The following is a 20,445-nucleotide window of genomic DNA, read 5'->3' as shown; positions in this document are numbered from 1 at the left end:
ATAAGAGTTAGCAAATCAACTTCCACAGGGGTGGGGGATTTGGGTAGTTTTGATGGGGATGTTTGTTTTAAGCAGGGAAAGGGGATGAGGGAGAAGTACATCAGTATAAATATTCACTCCGAGGGGTAATCTGGTCAGCGGGCTTGGCTGGCGATACTGGGCAAGGCCAATCATGTCTTGATGACTTGAACGTGTGCTAATCGCTTAGCAAAATGTCCCAAAGTAGTCATAAGGGGCTAATGCGATATATGCAAGAGAAAACCAAAAATCTATTATTGCATTGTAAAAATGGACAATTGTGGTAAAAACTACATGTTCAATGATGTGAAATCATCGGGGGCATTTAGGGAAACAGAAATAGTTTAGCATACTCTCACTGAGCATGAGAGAAAAGGATAGAGAAGGAACGAGAGAGAGACAGAGGGATTTCATTGAGAGTCCTGGTATGTGCAGCTTCCTGAAAAAGAGAGAGATGTCCCTTTAGTCATTTAAGCCATTTCCACAATAAAGAGCAATGCTTGTGGTCCCTGGGGAGAGAAAAGCATGCAAACTACAACATGAAATGTAAATATATGGATAAAAAAAAAAGGAATCGTGTGGCAAATTGTATTCCTATAGCCTGTGCATTGTCTTTCTAACACCATGTCACTGCTATGGCATCACAGCAGATGGAAAAGGTGACAGTTCTGAGAATAGGGCCAAACTTCACTTTGCTGTCTTCAGTTCAGTAGTATGTGTAGTCTGTTGCTAGTCCAAGCTAAGTTCAGTTGCTAGCTTTGCCCATAAGGTAGCCCAGCAGCCTATTATTTACAACTGATTAATCAGATTCAGATTTTCTGAGTTTCTGTGGTGCTCATGGTCATTTAACATGCTTTTAACAAGTAACACGCTGTGAATCACAGCTGATCCAACAATGGTGGTCTCAGTCACCAGTAAGGAGCGCCACTGCTACATTTGTCAATCTGTTGAATCGCTTAGTGACAATAGTGATTAAGTATAGAGATTCAGTATAGTTTTAATGTTGATAAATGTGATTCTGTTGACTGTCAAAGCTCCACCAGACTCACTGTCTTGCCAGCATAGAAACAGAGAGTATGGCAGTAGCTTCCCGAGGCTGGTTAGCTCTGACTACCATCTCTACATGGCTATCCAGGCTACTGAGTGGTGGTGGTAAGTCAGCCCAGACCCCCTGTCTGTATCAGCAGTGAGAGGGTAAACGATCTATCACTGAGATCTTGGACATCTAGAGGACATCTTACATCTCGATCCGAAAGTTAAAATTGTCAGCTGCTGTGGGTGACCATATCTGACACCGGGATTAGGGCAACAAGGGTGAATCTATTCACTAATCAATCTATTCAAATTGTGACTTGGCTTCTAACACAGATCACATATTGCATACAGTTATAATCTTGCCTAGTGCTGTTTTAATTCAACGATTCACAACAAAGATCCAAGTCGGCAGTTGAGATGTATACATACGTACAGATTGAAACGGCCACCACAATGTTTCATGTCCAAGTTTGTCCCTGTAGTATCTACAGTATGTACAGTAATGTGGGTGGTTGTGTGTGGGAGGGAATACAATGTGTTTGAGCCATCTGTGTGGGAGCCAACTGTAAGTGGCAACCATACACATAAACAAAAAGTCCTCCCCAAGGGGCTAACTAGCCATTTGGAAGCTGCATGCACGCCCACTCTTTAAACCGGGGTCAGGGTAAAGTGCTGTCACCAGATACCCACTTTGTCTAATGACTCCTCTTAATCCATTAATTTGGTGAGTAAGATTCAATTGTGGATGGGAATTTGTATATACACACCACAGTGCACTCCCATGTCTTTGAGTTAAGAAAAACAACAGCTGACACATTGAAGAGCGCGGATCTGATAGACATGAAGCTCCAATGACTGGGAACCTGACGCTGGTTCATTAAGTTAGACAAATGCACTCTCACAAAAGGTGACAATAATTGTGAGCTTTTCTACACTAAAAAAAAAAAAAAGACAGTCTGTGTTACAGCAGGGGGAAAGAAATGAGAGATCATTAGGTGCAGCATTTTGAAGTTTAGTTTTTGATCCCTTACAGACATTTGACATCTGGGTTTTGAACTTATCGCTCTATTAGATCTTTGACACAACAGCCCTGCAAAGGTTGTGAAAAATGTCTCCTTCAAAAATTGCTGGTCATCTTGGAAATTACGTTATGTGTATATATGTATTACAATTAAGTGATGGCAGCATGTAAGAAAGCTGGGTGGTGGAAATGAAAGGAAGAGATTGCATATGGAGTTCTGTACCCATGGTGTCTGCAGAATCTTGTATGAGTGAACTGTTCAGTGAGTAAGCTGCATATGCAGGTTTGTTGGCATATATACAAGAAGTTTCTTGATTAAGCGTAATGGGTAGTTGAATATAATAACTATTTATTGTAAGTTTATCTGCACCATAGTTGCCCAACCATTCCATTAAAGAGACTCTACATAAAGTGCTCATATTATGCTTTTTGGCTTTTCCCCTTTCCTTTATTGTAGTTATATATCTTTTGTTGTGCACGTTATAGGTTTACAAAGTGAAAAAGCCCAAAGTCCACCCCAAAGGGGCTTACCATCTCCAACAGAAAACACTGTTCACAAACTGCTCCAAACAGCTCTATTGTAGTCCAGCCTTTACTTCAGAGACAAACGTGCGTCACTTTGTAACACACGTTATAATGCTCGCCTAGCTGCTAGCGTGGCACGCCCTCATACTCTGCTTCTGACTGGCTAGTAGTCCTTACCTAGCTACTGTCAGGGCACGCCCTCATACTCTGCTTCTGACTGGCTAGTAGTCCTTACCTAGCTAATGTGTATGTGTGACTCCCAACAAAGATGAAACAGAAGTGAGATGCCTCACTCAGTAGTTAAAACAGAGAGCTCAACACTCAGGGTGAAAAGAGGAGCTGCAGTAATGTGCAGTACAACAAAAATAGTGTTATTTTTTATTTTAAAAAACCTATTCTGGTACAACCTCTAAATACAATTATGAACCTGGAAATGAGCATAATATGAGCACTTTAAACTGGGGTCAGACACAGAAAGTGCTAAATGGATGAATTTCCACACTAGCAAGACAAGTCGCAAACTAAGCCATTGAAAGTAATGTGTCATCTAGAGGCGTATCTATTATACAAAGTCTGACTTTTTACTGCTTGAGTACTATAAATACTGCTGAACTGCTGCTTTATTGTCAAGATCAACTGTGCAGAAAATTAAAGTTGTGTTCTATTTTTGCAATCAAACAGTAAACAGAATTGACTAGAGGAACTACAACAACTCAAGAGTACCAAACGATACATCTGGCTAGGGATTTTGGAGATAAACAACTCTCGTGCATAAAGGAGAGCAGGGATGCAAGAGTATCAAAAATAGACAAACTACTAATTTCACTTTCACACCCAACATGCCTGGAACCCCTGCTGTGGCAGCACATCACCCTCTCTGTAATTGACCCATGTGGGAAAACAAAGGCTGTGAATGATGATGTTTGCTGATGGAGGATGATGCTCCCAGTCATGTAAACAACCACAGGCCCAGGCATACAACTTTATGTTGCATCTGTCTCACAGGGATCCCTGGGGTAAGAAATCTTTATGTATTAAATATTGGGTGATGGTGTAGCAAAAGCATGGGGGAATGAGCTAATGCTGCTCACATTGTTTTCCACTATCAGTGTTTCGTAGCTGCACATTTCGCAGAGAACAGAACAGTCGACATGACTCCTTTAACCTACATGTATGCACACGTTTTGGTTTAGTTGCTGATCTCTTACACACTTGTCACGGTGGACGTTGCTGCGGCCACCAGCCAATAAGCTGAATACATATTTAATAACAAATAGTGCAGTCGAGCCAAGATTCCCAGTCCAGATAAATTTATCATTGTAATGTAGTAGGGTTTAAAATTGATGACCGTTCTCCTATTAATGTGGGCCTTAGAAAATAAGTGATGAAACTCATATTGTGGAATAGTATTATAGGGTGGGAGGGTGGAGAATGGGTGCTATTTGTCATCAAGCGGAAACGTCAGAGTCTGAATTAATTATTAGAGATACATGAAATTACCTGTGCGAGTACAAGCTCAATTTGTGTTGGTTGTATATGTTTGAGCATCCATATTCTACACATCTATGTGCCTTGCTGGGTATTTATGCTTTGTGTGGTATACTAGGTGTTCTATCTGCAACACTGTGAGTGACCCTGTCAGATGGAGGGGAACTGGGCTTCGATTCAGAATAGCTCTTTCAGAGACATTTGGTTTCGCGTTCATTCCAATCATCCGCCATTCACTCTACTTCGCCTCTCTCCAAATCTGGCTCCAAGTAATGGAAACTGGCAGACAGGCTTCAGGTGCAAATATAAATGCCACAGCAATTACAGCGGAGAGAAGTCTGCAAACAAACAGTGTGTGTGTGGGGTGGGTGCTTCTGTATAGGTATGTGTGTGTGTGCATGGAAATTGCAGTAGAACATATTGTGCATTGTGATGCAGATGGTCATTATTCTCTCTCCTTTTCTGCTGTGCCTCCTCTATTTTCCCATCTCCGACTCCCTGCTTGTCCCTTCTTTCTCTTTACATTCCATCAGGATGAGTTCAATGGCAACCCACAAGTACAAATGTTGATGCTATTTCATGTCACAGTATTGATTAGTAATAAACAAAGCTACAGTGAATCAATTTGCTATTGCTTTGGCTAACTGCTTTTTAATGACGTACCTCAAATTCTTGAGTGGATTCCATTGTACTTTGACTGTAGAAATCACCAATGTGACATTGCATTGGACTGCTTTGTGGATGCCCTTAGCCTGGCTTAGCTCAATGCTCAAATGTCTACTAGGCACTGTGATTGAGGATTTCATAAGACATTGGGAAACAAAGATGAGCAGCCTATTTATATCAGCCCTGTTAACTGTATAGTTAACGTTCATTCCTATCTCTTGAAAATAAAATTGGATCCAGTTGTGAACATATAGCTAAACGCTAGCTCTTCTTATTTGTTTATAGCTTGTATGTACCTGTGAACACACCTGATGAAAAGAAATGTTACAGCCAGGCTAAAGAGTACAAAGGACAACATTTTTCCAATTTGGCTAAGGATGCCTATAATTGTGGTCTGTTGCCTCCTGTAATCTCTTTTACCTGTTCCTGTCTCACTAGCATTTTATTACCTGTTTGAATATGCTAATGGTGCAGAGATTTGTTATCTGATTATAGTTCTCCGAGACAGAGGGATGAATAAACATGAAAGTACTGGAGCAGGTAGCGGCAAATGAGGCTGATGAGTGAGTGAGTGTGGGAAAACAGGCGTTATATGCTAATGTGGTGGAAATGTGATGCAAATTAGGTTTTTTTTCTCCACTGCAATGCACAGAACCTCTCAGTGTTGGTATCAAATGACCAGGCTGATGTTTTAGCTTGAAGGGTTTGTAGTTTTGGGCAATGTACAGGTTCAAGCTGTGCTTGAGTGTCTGACCTCTGATCAGTATGGGGAAAGCACAAGAAAAGAATAATAAAGCACATCCAGAGGATGCCTCCTCTCGGCTGGAGCACATTAGGATTACTTAAAATGTCACTCGCAGTAAACTGAGAAAGGATTACAGGGGTGTTAGCATGTCATTATGTACATCAAACATATATACTACCTCTGCCTGCGTTCAATAGCAATTCCTATCGTAACCATGCAAGTATGTTGCAGTTTGTGTTCGCAAAGCTGAGCACTGTGAATGGCATTTTTGATGTGGCCACAACAGGTTCAATCTGTCATTTGTCATCTGTCATTTCAGAGTTTTATCAATGACATTAGGACGTTTAACTTGAGAAATTGAAAAGGTTTAATGCAACAACTGGAGTACTGCAGCCAGGGACGCTTCACTACCCAACAGCATGGCAGACACCGTTGCTTAGTGACAAGTTGCTAGAAAGAATGGACGAGAGAGACGGAGTCAAAATGAGAGAGAAAGGGAGGGGAAGAGGAGCGGGAGAGGAATTGATTGGTTCTCTCTTAGGAATTCTGGCTGCCTCTTGGAGGAACGTTGGATGAGAGGGGAGGGAGAGGATGGATGGACTGACAAAGGAGGAAGAGAAGTGTGTGTGTGTGTGTGTGTGTGTGTGGGGGGGGGGTGTAATTGCAGGATCATGCCTTACAGAAATGGATGACAAATCTAAGCAAGTGAGAGAGGAGAAGATAGAAAAAAACAACAAAGAGGCGGGGAGCGTCTAGGCATCTTGTTTTGATTGAAGGGGGAGGCATGACTCATTCTGTCGTCTCATATGAAATGAATGTGATTGTTTCCTCAACATGACCTGCCACTTAAAACGTGATTCTTAAATGTGGTGATGTCTTAGTAACAGGGATTACAAGATATCAGTGGCTAAATGATGAATGAAGGCTTTAATATGCAACAGTACATTTGGAATTCAAAAGGAATTTTAGAAGATCACACCACATGTGGAAGATCTTACAACACTAATAAATGACAATGAGTTTCCCTGATTCATTTTGCAGTCATGGCACAAGTGAGCTGTGGCGGCGTTTCATTATCAAATCACACTATTTTTTATTTATTGGAAAGTCTCTTTTGTATCAAAGGTTTTCCATCCTGTGACTTCTTGGTCTGTTTCTATATATAACAACCATATAGTAGTTGAGAGGGTGTATGCAGGCGCAGGGTCAGAACAGTGCCGTGTGTTGAATATGAATACATACAGTTAGCCAGCAGCAATTTCTATTATGTATGGAAGACATGCATGGAGCATAGAAGACATTTAGAATTTGATGGGGCGTGTTTATGCGTTGGTGCCCAACTGAATCACTATGTCTGCATTATTGGAATTTATCTTATGTTGTCTTGCTGCCTTTAAAGTTTGTGTGCGTTAAGTTGTATTCTCCATTATCGACTATGAGGGTGTGCTTGAGCCTCAATAATAAACAACCACATGCATGTCTGTGGATTCACAATGATCAGCACTTTAAAAGTAACGTATTTTTCTTCCCTTGGAAAATGGTGTGTTAATCTTTAGAGGTATGCAAAAAAAATTGTTTTTCTTTTGTATATTTGCCATTTTACTTCATGCTAACTACCTTCTTTGTGGTTATTCAAAGAAAAGTCCTACTACAGGTAAACACACTGTTAGCAGGGGATCGGAGACCATCAAACATAAAGGTTGAATCAATCTGGGCTATATGCTCATATGGTTATTCATATGTTCATATATGCATTTCTCTATACATTTTTAAGGCTGTGTAGAAAGAAATCCACTTTCTCAAAAACCGCAACTACATCAGTGGTTCATAGCGGTCACTTCCTATGCGTAACAGATTATAATTCTCATTGGGTCTTTGCTGAACTCGATCCTGATGCAGATCAAAGCTCGCCTAATTCAACTACACACTGGGCCGGAGGCTGAACCTCAGGGCTGTGCATTTAGCACTAAAAGAGCATGGACAAGTCTGTTTGATCCATTCAATAAACCAATAGCTGCATCCACGGATCAATTATATGGAAAAGAGATGTGACTGGGTGGGGGGGACTTAAGGAACATCAAGGGAGACAAAAAAAAGAGGGACAGCCAAATACAAGAGAAGGGCAGATGATATTGTAGAAGAGAGTAAAAAGGGAAGAAAGGGTGACCGTGACATAAAAGGAGAAATGTGATAGCAAAAAAAAAGGGAGATATTGAGTTCAGAGGTCTGGCTATCTAAATGCTTGCTAAGCTACTGGCCCAGTTCTGTGACACAGTGTGTGTTGAGTCTTCTGGTTGTAAAGTCACATTGGGGAAATAAAAGAAAGCCGTTCTTTTTTTCTTTTCTTAGAAGGGAACCAACTGCTGTCTCTCTTTCAGCTCCCCCCCCCCGATCCTCCCACTGCTCTGATATTCCTTCAGCTGCACTGCGCTTCATTTCCCACTCTCTATTGGGCACACACTCATCCTCTCACTCTCTCTTCTTCTCATGAACAGACAAAAATACAGATGTACAAGCGCACACTTTCTTCCCCTGTCAGTGTGTGTCTCGAGTTTCCCCTGACTGCCTGCGTTGTCCTGTGGGACACAAGTGCCTGTTAAGCGTGCAGAAGGGCCGTTGTTGTGTGAGGCCGTTCTGATTGTTCCAGTGATTGTCTACATGGAAAGTTAGCTAACCCTAACCCTCCAAGAATACATTAGGATAAGCTTGGTATTATATCAACAAACCATTCACAATTTCATAGAGGTCGCACAAATACCATCAGAAAAGCTACACTAGTCGACAACACAGCAGCAGGGTGAAATATTCCCCTGTTATGCATAGCAGGTGGTTATTTTACATTTTACTACATTATGGAGTAGTCATTCATGTCTGCTGAGAACAGATTTTCACCAATTAATTGACGCTCTGCTCCCAACAGCGTTGTCTACTTGCATGTATACACGGTGCACTGACTGGAATTTTACAATGGCTTCTCCATTTACCATGTGTAAAGAAACATTCATGCTTACTGCTTTTGTATCCTCATAACAGATCTGCACCAACAGGATTTAATCATGCAACTAATCATACTACTTGGTCTTGATATTGGCCGGGCTGGAGGAATATTAAAACACAGCAGTAACTTCTCATCAGTGTCTATGATCATAACTAAGTCGCAAATTAGGTTGCAGACTATGTTGCAGACACAGGACAGTTGCTCTGCTGTATTTGATACTGCTCTGTTTGCTGGTTGAACCTTTTAATGCTATGGAAATACCAAATATGTGCCAGGAGAGAAAGCTGAAAATAAATCTGCTGCTGACTGCGGTCACGTCTTTTATTCGATGATCCCGTCTCATTCTCACTTATGATATAATAACCTGAATATAATGTTTAAAGGCAATACATTAACCACCAGACATTTATCAAGACTCAGACCATCAGCCTCTACCTGCTCTGCACTTTCTTCGCTGCTACTCTGCAATACACACACACACACACACACTGATTGATTGACTTTGAGTTACAGCAATGACAGTAATGGATTTCCTACCATAATAGCACAGGTGCCAGTGGTTTTAGTTCCTGTCCAAGGAATTGTGGCCCGTTTGTACAATAGTCAAAGTCAAAAGTTACCCATGCAAAGGAATACAGCAGTGTGTGGATGAGATCATGTATCTGCAGCCCTCCCGAAAAAAATTAGAGTGAAAATAAATACTCGCAAAGCACAGGGTACAGTAGAGAATGAGTCATTTTTATTTAAACTATGCATTGTGCATGAAGGGCTTTAACTGCTAGATTTATGCTGACTAGAGTGCCATTGCACACTTAATATTTGACCTATTTTCACAATGTGTTCTATTTTGGTGCAGTGTACAGTATGGGGTATATCTATCATTTCCCAAGACACCCGTACAGGAGGGTTTCCATCTTTTTCTTTGCCCTACTTCTTTCTGCAGTGTGTTGGTCACCAGGACTACAAGAAGTCCATGATGGTAGATCGTCATGTCAGGCAGAGCAGAGGGAGGGAGGAGGGGAGGGAGGGATCCCTTGCTGCTTATGCTAACCGATATGTGCATTGCGTGGGGTAGAACGGGCGGGGATGGGTGTGTTTTGTGGGTAGAGACATACAGTGATGAGAGGTCGAGGCAAGTGTCCTTGCCTTTCTGTCAACTATATTTACAGGGATTAGCCCAACTCAAACACACACCGATTTCCACATACACACCTGCAGTACTGTCAGATGCCACCAAGGGGAGCTCTGACTCTGTGATCCATTTGCTAGGCATAGAGCATTTCTCCCCATGCCTCCCCCTTCTCTCCTCTCTCTTGGCGGAGAGTCCCTATCACCTCACCTAATTCTGTCTGCTTCATTTTATCCCGCACAAAGCTGACGAATTCATAGGTTTTGTGGAGAAAGACGGAACATATACACATACACGTACAGAGGGGGAAAGGAAAAGACTGGCTTGTGAGAGCTCACAGGTTTTACTTATTTTGGAGCCTACTGATGCAGCGGTAGATAAGCATGACGTTGCAAGACCCATTAAGAACAACAGACAGAGATTGGATGAGACTTTGGAGACCACTGGGACTGTACGATAACCTGAGCTGGAATCCAACACTTGTCTTGTAGACTGCAGGCTATTTTAATCAACATATAATGTCAGCTCCAAGGGGAAGGGTAGTGGAAAACAACACTGGCGTGTTTTTGTGGGTTGGCTGTTTACATTAGCAGTTAGCTACATTGTGTAAGAATTTCTCCCATCTAGCTGTGAAATTGTATATGACAACCAACTGAATATTACTTTCTATTTCTATTACTATCTATATTCCCCATTCCGAGCGCATTTCAACTCCTACGGTGGCCGTATTATTCCAAGAAGTACAACTTTGTCCGTCAGTGTTCCTTCCAGTGTAATAATAGTTTTACGTTATTTTGGTACCATTTCATTGCCAACATCAGCTATCAGGTTCCCAAACATATGCAAGCTAATGTTAGTAAAGTATCGGTGCTATCGTTATTCTGTATATTGTACGAGATTAATAGTCTAAGGCAATGTTTACAGCGTAGGAGAGAAGCAACGGAGGTTTGTGTTTTTAATATATTTCTCTGAGCAGCATAAACAATGTCAATGAAACCGAAATTAGCTCGTGGCCATTTATTAAAGGCATAGTTTGTAACATTTGTGTCAGCGTTCCTCTGACATGTGTGTGTGTTCTACGAGACCTGGAAGCATGCAAGTGCTCATTGATCAGCTGAGTATCAGCCCGGGAGTAAACACGGGGGTCAGAGGTGGTCAATGAAATTGATACCTCTGTCCTTGTCTCTCAGTGGGGATTGTCCGGTGTAAATCTAGACAGCTCTTTAACACTTAAGCTGCCTGTTATGTCAATTACAATGATCCACTGGGGATTCCAGCTGTTATGTGAGGTAAGGGAGATCGCCTGGACAGCACTGTGTGGGTGGTTAGTTCTGGGTCAAGGCATGGACTGAGTACAGGCCTTCAATATCTGTTTTTGTGTCAATATCAAGAATAAAGTGAGATTAGCGTAACACTGCTAGATGCCACTGCTCGTTTCAAGTAAGCAACACTTGTTTACATGTAAATGTCATTCTGAATCAAGTGATTTAACTTGGAATGGAGGGTTAGATTACTTCAGACTTCTCCCCACTTGTTTTAAAGTTTAAATTCTAATTAAGTTATGTACTTCAACAAGCAACATAGCCACTACTGTGTGCCAAACTATATTTAATCATATTGCATATGTATTAGGGGTGCACGATTCATAAAATGTCACGATTCGATTCAATATTGATTTTCAGGCTCAAGATTCGATTCAAAAACGATTCTTGATTCAAAAAACGATTCACAGTATGTAAATGTAGTTACTTTTCCCATGCAATCGCAGTAGACATACAATTATTTATTTTTTTTATTTAAAAAAAAAAAGTAAATTAAAAAATATGAATTGATTTTTGGAATTCTATGAATCAATTTTGAGTCGGTAGAGCTTGAATCGCGATTCGAATGTTAATCGATTTTTTTGCACATCCCTAATATGTATCATTTTAGTAAAAGTAGTACAATCATTGCTCCAAATTGAGAGACATTTTGTTGTAAATGCCAGTACAGATAGACAGACAGCACATAGATGGGTAGACGGACAGGCAGACAGGCAGAAACTAGTGTCTAAGGTTAGTATGTGTGTGCGTGCATGTGTTTCTTACTTGCCTAATGGTCATTAAGGTGCAGTTAGTGGTAGGTGGGTTGGCTCATGCTGTAAATCTTTAAAACTGTGTTGGCTTCCCAAACTCATTAAGCTAGTCTCACTCTGCTGATCACACATAGCTCTACAGTATAACATATTTGATCCCCATTATGTACATGTGTGGGCGTATGTGTGTGTCTGTGTGTGTGTGTCTGAGATGCCGCATCTGAGAATCTGTGTGTGTCAGTGAGTGTGTGATCGTTTGCCCTTATCTACAGCATGTGCTAATTAAAACACCAGCTCCACAAATTGTGGACTATTTCCATGTCTAAGTTACCCCACTGAAATATATAATAGTATTATTGCAATATGGAGTTTGGTTGGCATGGACATTTCTCCCTGTAATTTAACAGCACTTAGTTTACATTAGGAATCACTTTGCTCCCAGGTTTTCCTTCTTCAGTGTCTCAAAGTGCAACAGTTTGATACTACTGACCCTTTCAGGGGATGTTTTTGCAGGCACACACAAAGAATGTGCTGCACCATCTTTGTGTTAATGCATTCACACCAGGCTTCTTTTGCATTTGGCCCGGGACTTACAATGCCCATTATTAGGTCTGACAAGCCATTCATTACAATTACAATTACCCAAGTGAAATTGATTGTATCCCACTGCTGGCAACTGCAACTGCCAATTGATGGCCTGGTGCATACAGATAGTCAAGTATTCAGAGTGTGTCCTGTGTGTACATGCACTTAGGGCTTTGCTGTGCATGTGTGTGTATGAAAAAAACAAACAAGTAGATTGAAACAATGAACTAGTTGATTCACACAAAGACATTCGGGATGCTGGGGCTCTTTTGTTTTCCATTAGCTACGATTAAAGGTTTGTAACGAAATGTTGGGTAATTTGTTCAGAAAGGGTTTAAGAGCATTGTCACCTTTGATAAATTAGGGTGCATTCCATTTGTGTAGCCGAGTACATTATGTGCATACATACTGGGCAGAGCACTCTTCACTTGCTCGTTAATAACAAAACAATGTACGTGGTAACACCTTAAATGTGCATGGTTGCCTTTGATCACATTACGATGTATATTTGCTATTATCATTACTATGATAAGGGATTAAAGTCTAATTTTCACTTGTGTTGTATGTTCACATTTTGCCTTTGAGTGACCTTTGAATATGATGGTGAGATGGATCTTTGGTCATTTTAGAGATAAATATGAGGACAAAAACAGTACCAGCCTTCTGTTCAACGTCAACCTAGAAAAAGGAGAAACTTGTGTTAAGGTGGGTAGCAAGGAAACAGGAGAGGAGACAAGGAAGGTAAGACAAACCCTTCCTGTTTGCTCCGTGTGCAGAGAGAAAAGACGTAAAGATGGAGAGTCAAATAAAGCAGCAGAGACAGGGTGGGTGGCAGACAGAGGCACCACTCCGGCTGTGGTGGCCCTGGATTACACGGGCAGTGTTTACCTGGCGCAGGTTGCGGGTGACGCGCACATCATGCCAGGCGTTGTCGTTGAACTTGCCGTTGACGGGCTCCACCAGGGCCTCGAATGCCCCCGAGCCCAGGTTGATGACCAGCCAGACCGCGCCGCTCTTCAAGGAAAGGTTCACGTAGTCTGCCGACTTGCCAGTGTGCAGCATGAGGCCGTTGCGTTGCAGCGTGCGGAAGGAAAGCGTGATCTCGTCGGTGCTGCTCTGGATGGGCGTCAGCGACAGATCGTAGCAGAAGAACTCGTTGCCCTTGAAGGTGGCTACCGATTCTTCCTTACCTAGAGGGGGAAAAAAGAAGGGAGAGAGAAAGGTAAGTTAATTAAGATAATTCATGAATGCAGGATTGCACAAATTGTTTGTCCTAAAGTATGCATGGAAGGGAACTTTAATAAACACATTATAAAGCCAGATTCTAGCTATTAAAAGCCATAAATGATTGTTTCTGAGCAGATTAACTCAAAACTAAACACTGGTATAGCTCACAGGTTTCTCTTAACCAGCACTGACTTAACAGTTCATTACTTCTTTTTTGCAAAAATCCCATGGGTAAAATCTTTTGAGATGAAACCAGTTAGCTGTGGTTATTGATTCCATTGTCACAACATGGACTGTTGCTGTGGCTCTCATGCTCGCGAGACATGTTTTCATCGTGGAAACGGCGCGGGGCAAAAAGAGCATTTGTTTTATTTTAAAAATAAATTAACAACGCATAATAGCTGCAACACATGAAACAGGGTGATGGTTTAACAGAGGTATGAGAGGAAACAGCAGAGAGAATAACAGGAGGAGCATGAATGCCCAAACAGAGAGGGAAGAAAAGGTGTTGACAACTTTGCTAATGTCTGTCACTCCGTCAGCAGCACATGACCTCATCCCACTGCAGTGAGCTTTGTTCACACACTACTAGTCAAAACAGCCAGTTTGTATAATGGACACATGTCAGAGACTAGCCTCACAGCAGCAGGGGAGGTGCAGTGTGCATCTGTCAGGAACTGAACAAACACCTGCAGCTGTCAGAACAGCAAGTATCGCTGCAACAAAATGTACAACAGTGACACCTTAATCACACGAGTCAAAGTGTGGACAGTGAAGGCAGTGAGCGTGAGATTAGCTTTTATCTGGTTCTCCGTATTATTTCCTATTAATATATTTCACATAACGTTTTTTTTTTTTTTTTTTTTATTTAGTCTTTGTAGTGTTTTATGCTGATTCTTTGGAACATATCCTGCTCTGCTCCCCCAGTCACATTACTGTTCCTACTTATTTCCCTGCAGGATCAATAGAGTTTTATCTCAATTTAGATATAACAATAAAAAAGGCTGAATACCACATTCCAAAATATGTGATACAAATCAGCAGGTTCTTCTCCAGTAACTCTCTCCCACTCAGCGGTTAAACAAATCAACTAGTTTCCCAACATGAACTGTGATCTGAAGTGACACTCCACTTCCTGTGTTCATTTACCCCTCCTCACCTCTGTTTCCCCCGGGGGTAGGGGGAAGGGCAGATTGAACAATCAGCCTCAGGTAATGAGGTTTAGGGCTGACACAGGAAAGAGAGGGGGCAAACCCAAATCGCCAAGAGGCACCTGTATGGGTGGATCATCAAATCTAGTTTATCCTGAAGTTCCATTACAGCAGGATCGCTTCAAGACCTTGGTGCATTTCCCTTGGGAGAGAGGCTGGGGCTAACTAGAGGATTGGTCCATTGGCAGACAGATTGAAAGCCAAATTTCATGAGCGAGCGGGTTCGCCACAGAAGCAATCTCAGGTGAGAGGAGAAGAGTGGAGATGGATAATAGTGTGTCCATGTCATAGCTGTGCACTATGTTGAGATGTGACCACGACAGTTCAACGTGTCATAGCCTACGTGGGGCAAAGTTGATTACACTAGTTAATTAACACCAAGTTTTTCAATCACCAATTTTATTTATTTATTTATTATGAAGCAGGTTGAGGTGCTATAGAAATACAGTGAAAGTATCAAAACCCTCAATCCACAGAGAAACTCACCCAGCCCATATTCAGAAACTGTGCCTTTAAATAAGCCGTCAGGACTGTTTGGTTGTGATGTCACAACTATACTATATATACATAGAAAGAGCCGCTAGAGTGGCGTTACAGTCATTCCCCGGCTGCAATGGCAGTGCAGAGACTCCTCAGAGAGTGCAGATTTGGAAGATCCGGAAACATTGACCAATCAGAGCAGACTGGCCTAAAGAGACAGGTGCTAAAACGGAGCATTTTAGACAGAGGGTGAATACAGGTATATTCAGACAGACAGTATGAAAAAAATAATTTGTTTTTAAAACATTAAATCAAGTAAATATGTCATGAATAAATACAAATATGAACCTGAAAATAATCATAATATGGGACCTTCAAGGAATAACTGCTGCATGAAGGTCATATAAAAAACAAGCTATAGTGAGAGACAGAAAGAGTGCTGTGTTAAGTGACCTTCTAAATGCTATACGTCTGGAACATTAATAGAGCTCACTTTGAGACAAACACAGCCACGTAATATGGGTGCATTAACTCATATAAAAGACAGCATTTTATGTGTCAGGGGATTTTGCAGGTTTTCCTACTTACAAAGCATGTAGAGGTCTGTAATTTTTATCATAGGTACACTTCAACTGTGAGAGATGGAATCTAAAACAAAAATCCAAAAAATCACATTGTATGATTTTTAAATAATTAATTTGCATTTTATTGCATGACATAAGTATTTGATCACCTACCAACCATTAAGAATTCTGGCTCTCATAGACCTGTTAGTTTTTCTTAAGGAAGCCCTCCTGTTCTCCAATCATTACCTGTATTAACTGCACCTGTATAAAAGACACCTGTCCACACACTCAAACAGACAGACTCCAACCTCTCCACAATGGCCAAGACCAGAGAGCTGTGTAAGGACATAAGGGATACAATTGTAGACCTGCACAAGACTGGGATGGGCTACAGGACAATAGGCAAGCAGCTTGGTGAGAAGGCAACAACTGTTACTACTACTAGAAAATGGAAGAAGATCAAGGTGACGGTCAAGCTCCCTCGGTCTGGGGCTCCATGCAAGATCTCACCTCGTGGGGCATCAATGATCATGAGGAAGGTGAGGGATCAGCCCAGAACTACACGGCAGGACCTGGTCAATGACCTGAAGAGAGCTGGGTCCACAGTCTCAAAGAAAACCATTAGTAACACACTATGCCGTCATGGATTAAAATCCTGCAGCGCACGCAAGGTCCCCCTGCTCAAGCCAGCGCATGTTCAGGCCCGTCTGAAGTTTGCCAATGACCATCTGGATGATCCAGAGGAGGAATGGGAGAAGGTCATGTGGTCTGATGAGACAAAAATAGAGCTTTTTGGTCTAAACTCCAACTAAGGAGTGGCTCCGTAAGAAGCATCTCAAGGTCCCCGAGTGGCCTAGCCAGTCTCCAGACCTGAACCCAACAGAAAATCTTTGGAGGGAGCTGAAAGTCCGTATTGCCCAGCGACAGCCCCGAAACCTGAAAGATCTGGAGAAGGTCTGTATGGAGGGGTGGGCCAAAATCCCTGCTGCAGTGTGTGCAAACCTGGTCAAGAACTACAGGAAACGTATGATCTCTGCAAACAAAGGTTTCTGTACCAAATATTAAGTTCTGCTTTTCTGATGTATCAAATACTTATGTCATGCAATAAAATGCAAATTAATAACTTAAAATTCATACTATGTGATTTTCTGGATTTTCTTCTACATGCTTTGTAAGTGGGAAAACCTGCAAAATCAGCAGTGTATCAAATACTTGTTCTCCCCACTGTACTTAAAAGAGCATTTGGGCTGAAATCTAGAGCAATCTCAACTGAAGTATGAATTGTCATAAAAAAAAGGCATCAAAGGAGGAAGAGAAAGAGATGAAGGAGGGGGGAAATGACACAGAGGGAAAAAAAGCAAATCCCCCAAGAGCAGCCTCTTGGCGGTGCCTGCGTTGCTGATGTAGGAAGAACAAAAGCGTAGCAAATGGACCACAGCAACCATTTTCAATTATGTATTAAGTTGGACCCCCTCCCAAAGTATGGGCTGTTTAACGGTAAGCAACAAACAGCTTTTGATTGCTTCCATGAGTTCAGTGAGATGGAGCGCACTGCAATAGAGAGACACGAGCTGCAAACAAAAAACTTTCTTTTGTTTACGTCTGTTTAATGAATAGAAGGCTGAGAGGAGGAGATAAAGCTGGGGAGAGAGTCAGGGAGTGACAGGAGAGGACGAGGAGGGGTTCACCGTTGCACCCGTCAGTCTGGTCACGATGCCAACAAAACAGTGCTCCCTCGATAAATGAACACAGTTATATCATTAGAGTCAGGGGTACAGAAAAAGAATAATATTACATTGTTGGGTTATTCCAGAATTGACACAGATCCATTTCATATTACGAGTTAGTAATCCCCTGTATCTCCTGTGTGCTCCAGGAAGGGGTTACTTCAGCCTCGGCTTTCAAGACACAAACTAATATAAGGAATTATTTTTTTTTTTCTTTCATTCTCTGAGAACACTTCAGCTCCGTTGAATATATGCTTGTCGCTATACATACTGTATGTTTCTCCTCTTACACCTAGTGTACATCTCTATCTCCTGCTCTCGCTCCCATGGTAGCACTCTTGTAATTGCACGTGCACACACACACACACACACACACACACACACACACACAGACTGCGTATCTTTTCACTCAGATCAAATCTCTTTCCATAAAGCCCAAGAGCCGACACTGTAGCCGGAGGTAAGACAAGACACACAAGACACACAGCAGAGACTTAAAGTGCTGTCAAGGTCTCAATTAACCTCACATAAGGCCCTGACTACATCACAGAAATGACTCATTTGAAATTTAGCCACCCGTAATAGCATCTTCATTATTAATTAAATGTTGAGTTCCTCCGGTATTTGGTTTTGTTGCGTTTGCCCACGTATGTCCACCAGCCTTTCATGATGCTCACACTTCAGTTAAGTTCAGTTCAGCAGCTTCAAAATGTAATGGTGCAAAAACAAAAAGGTAAACACTGAGTGAATGACTCTGCTGATACAACTAGTATTGCTGGAGCTTCTGCTGGCTGGGATAGATGAACGTTTAAGCACCCATATGGTGGTAGTGTAAGCCCAGCTCTTTCTGAAATATCTTAACATAAACCTCAAAGCCCTACCAGCTTTTAAAGTGCTGCTCTCTAGCTGACATCAGATTTCTCTGGAAGAAAAAGATAACATTTCAACTCAGGAATCAGTACAAAATCCCACCACCTTTTTTTTCAGGCACTTCGAAGTCTTATCTGACATGGCTCCTTATCCATTAAAAGTGCTTCTGATGACCTATAAAATTGTAAATGAGCACGTCCCTTCATGATTTACTGAAACAACAACAATATTTCAACTGTGTTGCCTAACCTTCCTGCTGACATCAAACAGCCTGACTCTGTTCAAGCTTTTAAATCCAAACTTTTACTTATCCAACATTTTCCCGCCAATCCCAGAATAGGTAGGCGGTGTAGTATGGAGACCATACTCCAGTGTTGACAGTGCTGTGTTCTGGCAATGCGAGACTAGCCATCTTGGGACTTCTCGGACTTTCGGAGGGATCTGGATCTTCATCCTCCAGATTCAGAAGAGATTCCGCCTCTCCTCCTGCATCCTATCTGTTTGGCAACACCTGAAGTCCTCCCCCCGCCTCTGACTTTATACAGTGGGGCAAAAAAGTATTTAGTCAGCCACCAATTGTGGAAGTTCTCCCACTTAAAACGATGAGAGAGGCCTGTAATTTTCACCATAGGTACACATCAACTATGAGAGACAAAATGAGAAAAAAAAATCCAGAAAATCACATTGTAGGATTTTTAATGAATTTATTTGCAAATTATGGTGGAAAATAAGTATTTGGTCAATAACAAAAGTTCATCTCAATACTTTGTTATATACCCTTTGTTGGCAATGACAGAGGTCAAACGTTTTCTGTAAGTCTTCACAAGGTTTTCACACACTGTTGTTGGTATTTTGGCCCATTCCTCCATGCAGATCTCGTTGCCCGGGCGGTGTGTTTGAGATCATTGTCATGCTGAAAGACCCAGCCACGTTTCATCTTCAATGCCCTTGCTGATGGAAGGAGGTTTTCACTCAAAATCTCACGATACATGGCCCCATTCATTCTTTCCTATACACGGATCAGTCGTCCTGGTCCCTTTGCAGAAAAACAGCCCCAAAGCATGATGTTTCCACCCCCATGCTTCACAGTAGGTATGGTGTTCTTTGGATGCAACTGAGCATTCTTTCCCCTCCAAACACGACGAGTTGAGTTTTTACCAAAAAGTTCTATTTTGGTTTCATCTGACCATATGACATTCTCCCAATCCTCTTCTGGATCATCCAAATGCTCTCTAGCAAACTCCAGACGGGCCTAGACATGTACTGGCTTAAGCAGGGGGACACATCTGGCACTGCAGGATTTGAGTCCCTGGCGGCATAGTGTGTTACTGATGGTAGCCTTTGTTAATTTGGTCCCAGCTCTCTGCAGGTCATTCACTAGGTCTCCCCGTGTGGTTCTGGGATTTTTGCTCACCGTTCTTGTGATCATTTTGACCCCACGGGGTGAGATCTTGCGTGGAGCCCCGGATCGAGGGAGATTATTAGTGGTCTTGTATGTCTTCCATTTTCTTATAATTGCTCCCACAGTTGATTTCTTCACACCAAGCTGCTTACCTATTGCATATTCAGTCTTCCCAGCCTGGTGCAGGTCTACAATTTTGTTTCTGGTGTCCTTTGACAGCTCTTTGGTCTTGGCCATAGTGGAGTTTGGAGTGTGACTGTTTGAGGTTGTGGACAGGTGTCTTTTATACTGATAACAAGTTCAAACAGGTGCCATTAATACAGGTAACGAGTGGAGGACAGAGGAGCCTCTTAAAGAAGAAGTTACAGGTCTGTGAAAGCCAGAAATGTTGCTTGTTTGTAGGTGACCAAATACTTATTTTCCAGAGGAATTTGCAAATAAAATCATTAAAAATCCTACAATGTGATTTTCTGGATTTTTTTTCTCATTTTGTCTCTCATAGTTGAAGTGCACCTATGATGAAAATTACAGGCCTCTCTCATCTTTTTAAGTGGGAGAACTTGCACAATTGGTAGCTGACTAAATACTTTTTTCCCCCACTGTACGTTACACAAAATGGATTCAATAACCTCAAGCACCACTGCCACTCTCTGTCACAAATAGGCATTCAGCAATCGC

General features: G+C 41.8%; 1 protein-coding gene across 2 annotated transcripts in view; it reads right to left on the bottom strand.

Annotated features, from left to right (window-relative positions):
- Positions 1-20,445, bottom strand: part of nrxn2b (neurexin 2b) — a 652,809-nt gene that overhangs the window by 411,108 nt on the left and 221,256 nt on the right. For both annotated transcript variants that reach the window (XM_078276170.1, XM_078276169.1), the window contains one exon: positions 13,173-13,474. In XM_078276170.1, the coding sequence (XP_078132296.1) occupies positions 13,173-13,474 (302 nt within the window). The remainder of the gene's footprint in view (positions 1-13,172; positions 13,475-20,445) is intronic.

Source organism: Sander vitreus, chromosome 19 (assembly GCF_031162955.1).
Source record: "Sander vitreus isolate 19-12246 chromosome 19, sanVit1, whole genome shotgun sequence".
Lineage (NCBI taxonomy): Eukaryota > Metazoa > Chordata > Actinopteri > Perciformes > Percidae > Sander > Sander vitreus.
This window is presented reverse-complemented; position numbering and strand designations above follow the sequence as displayed.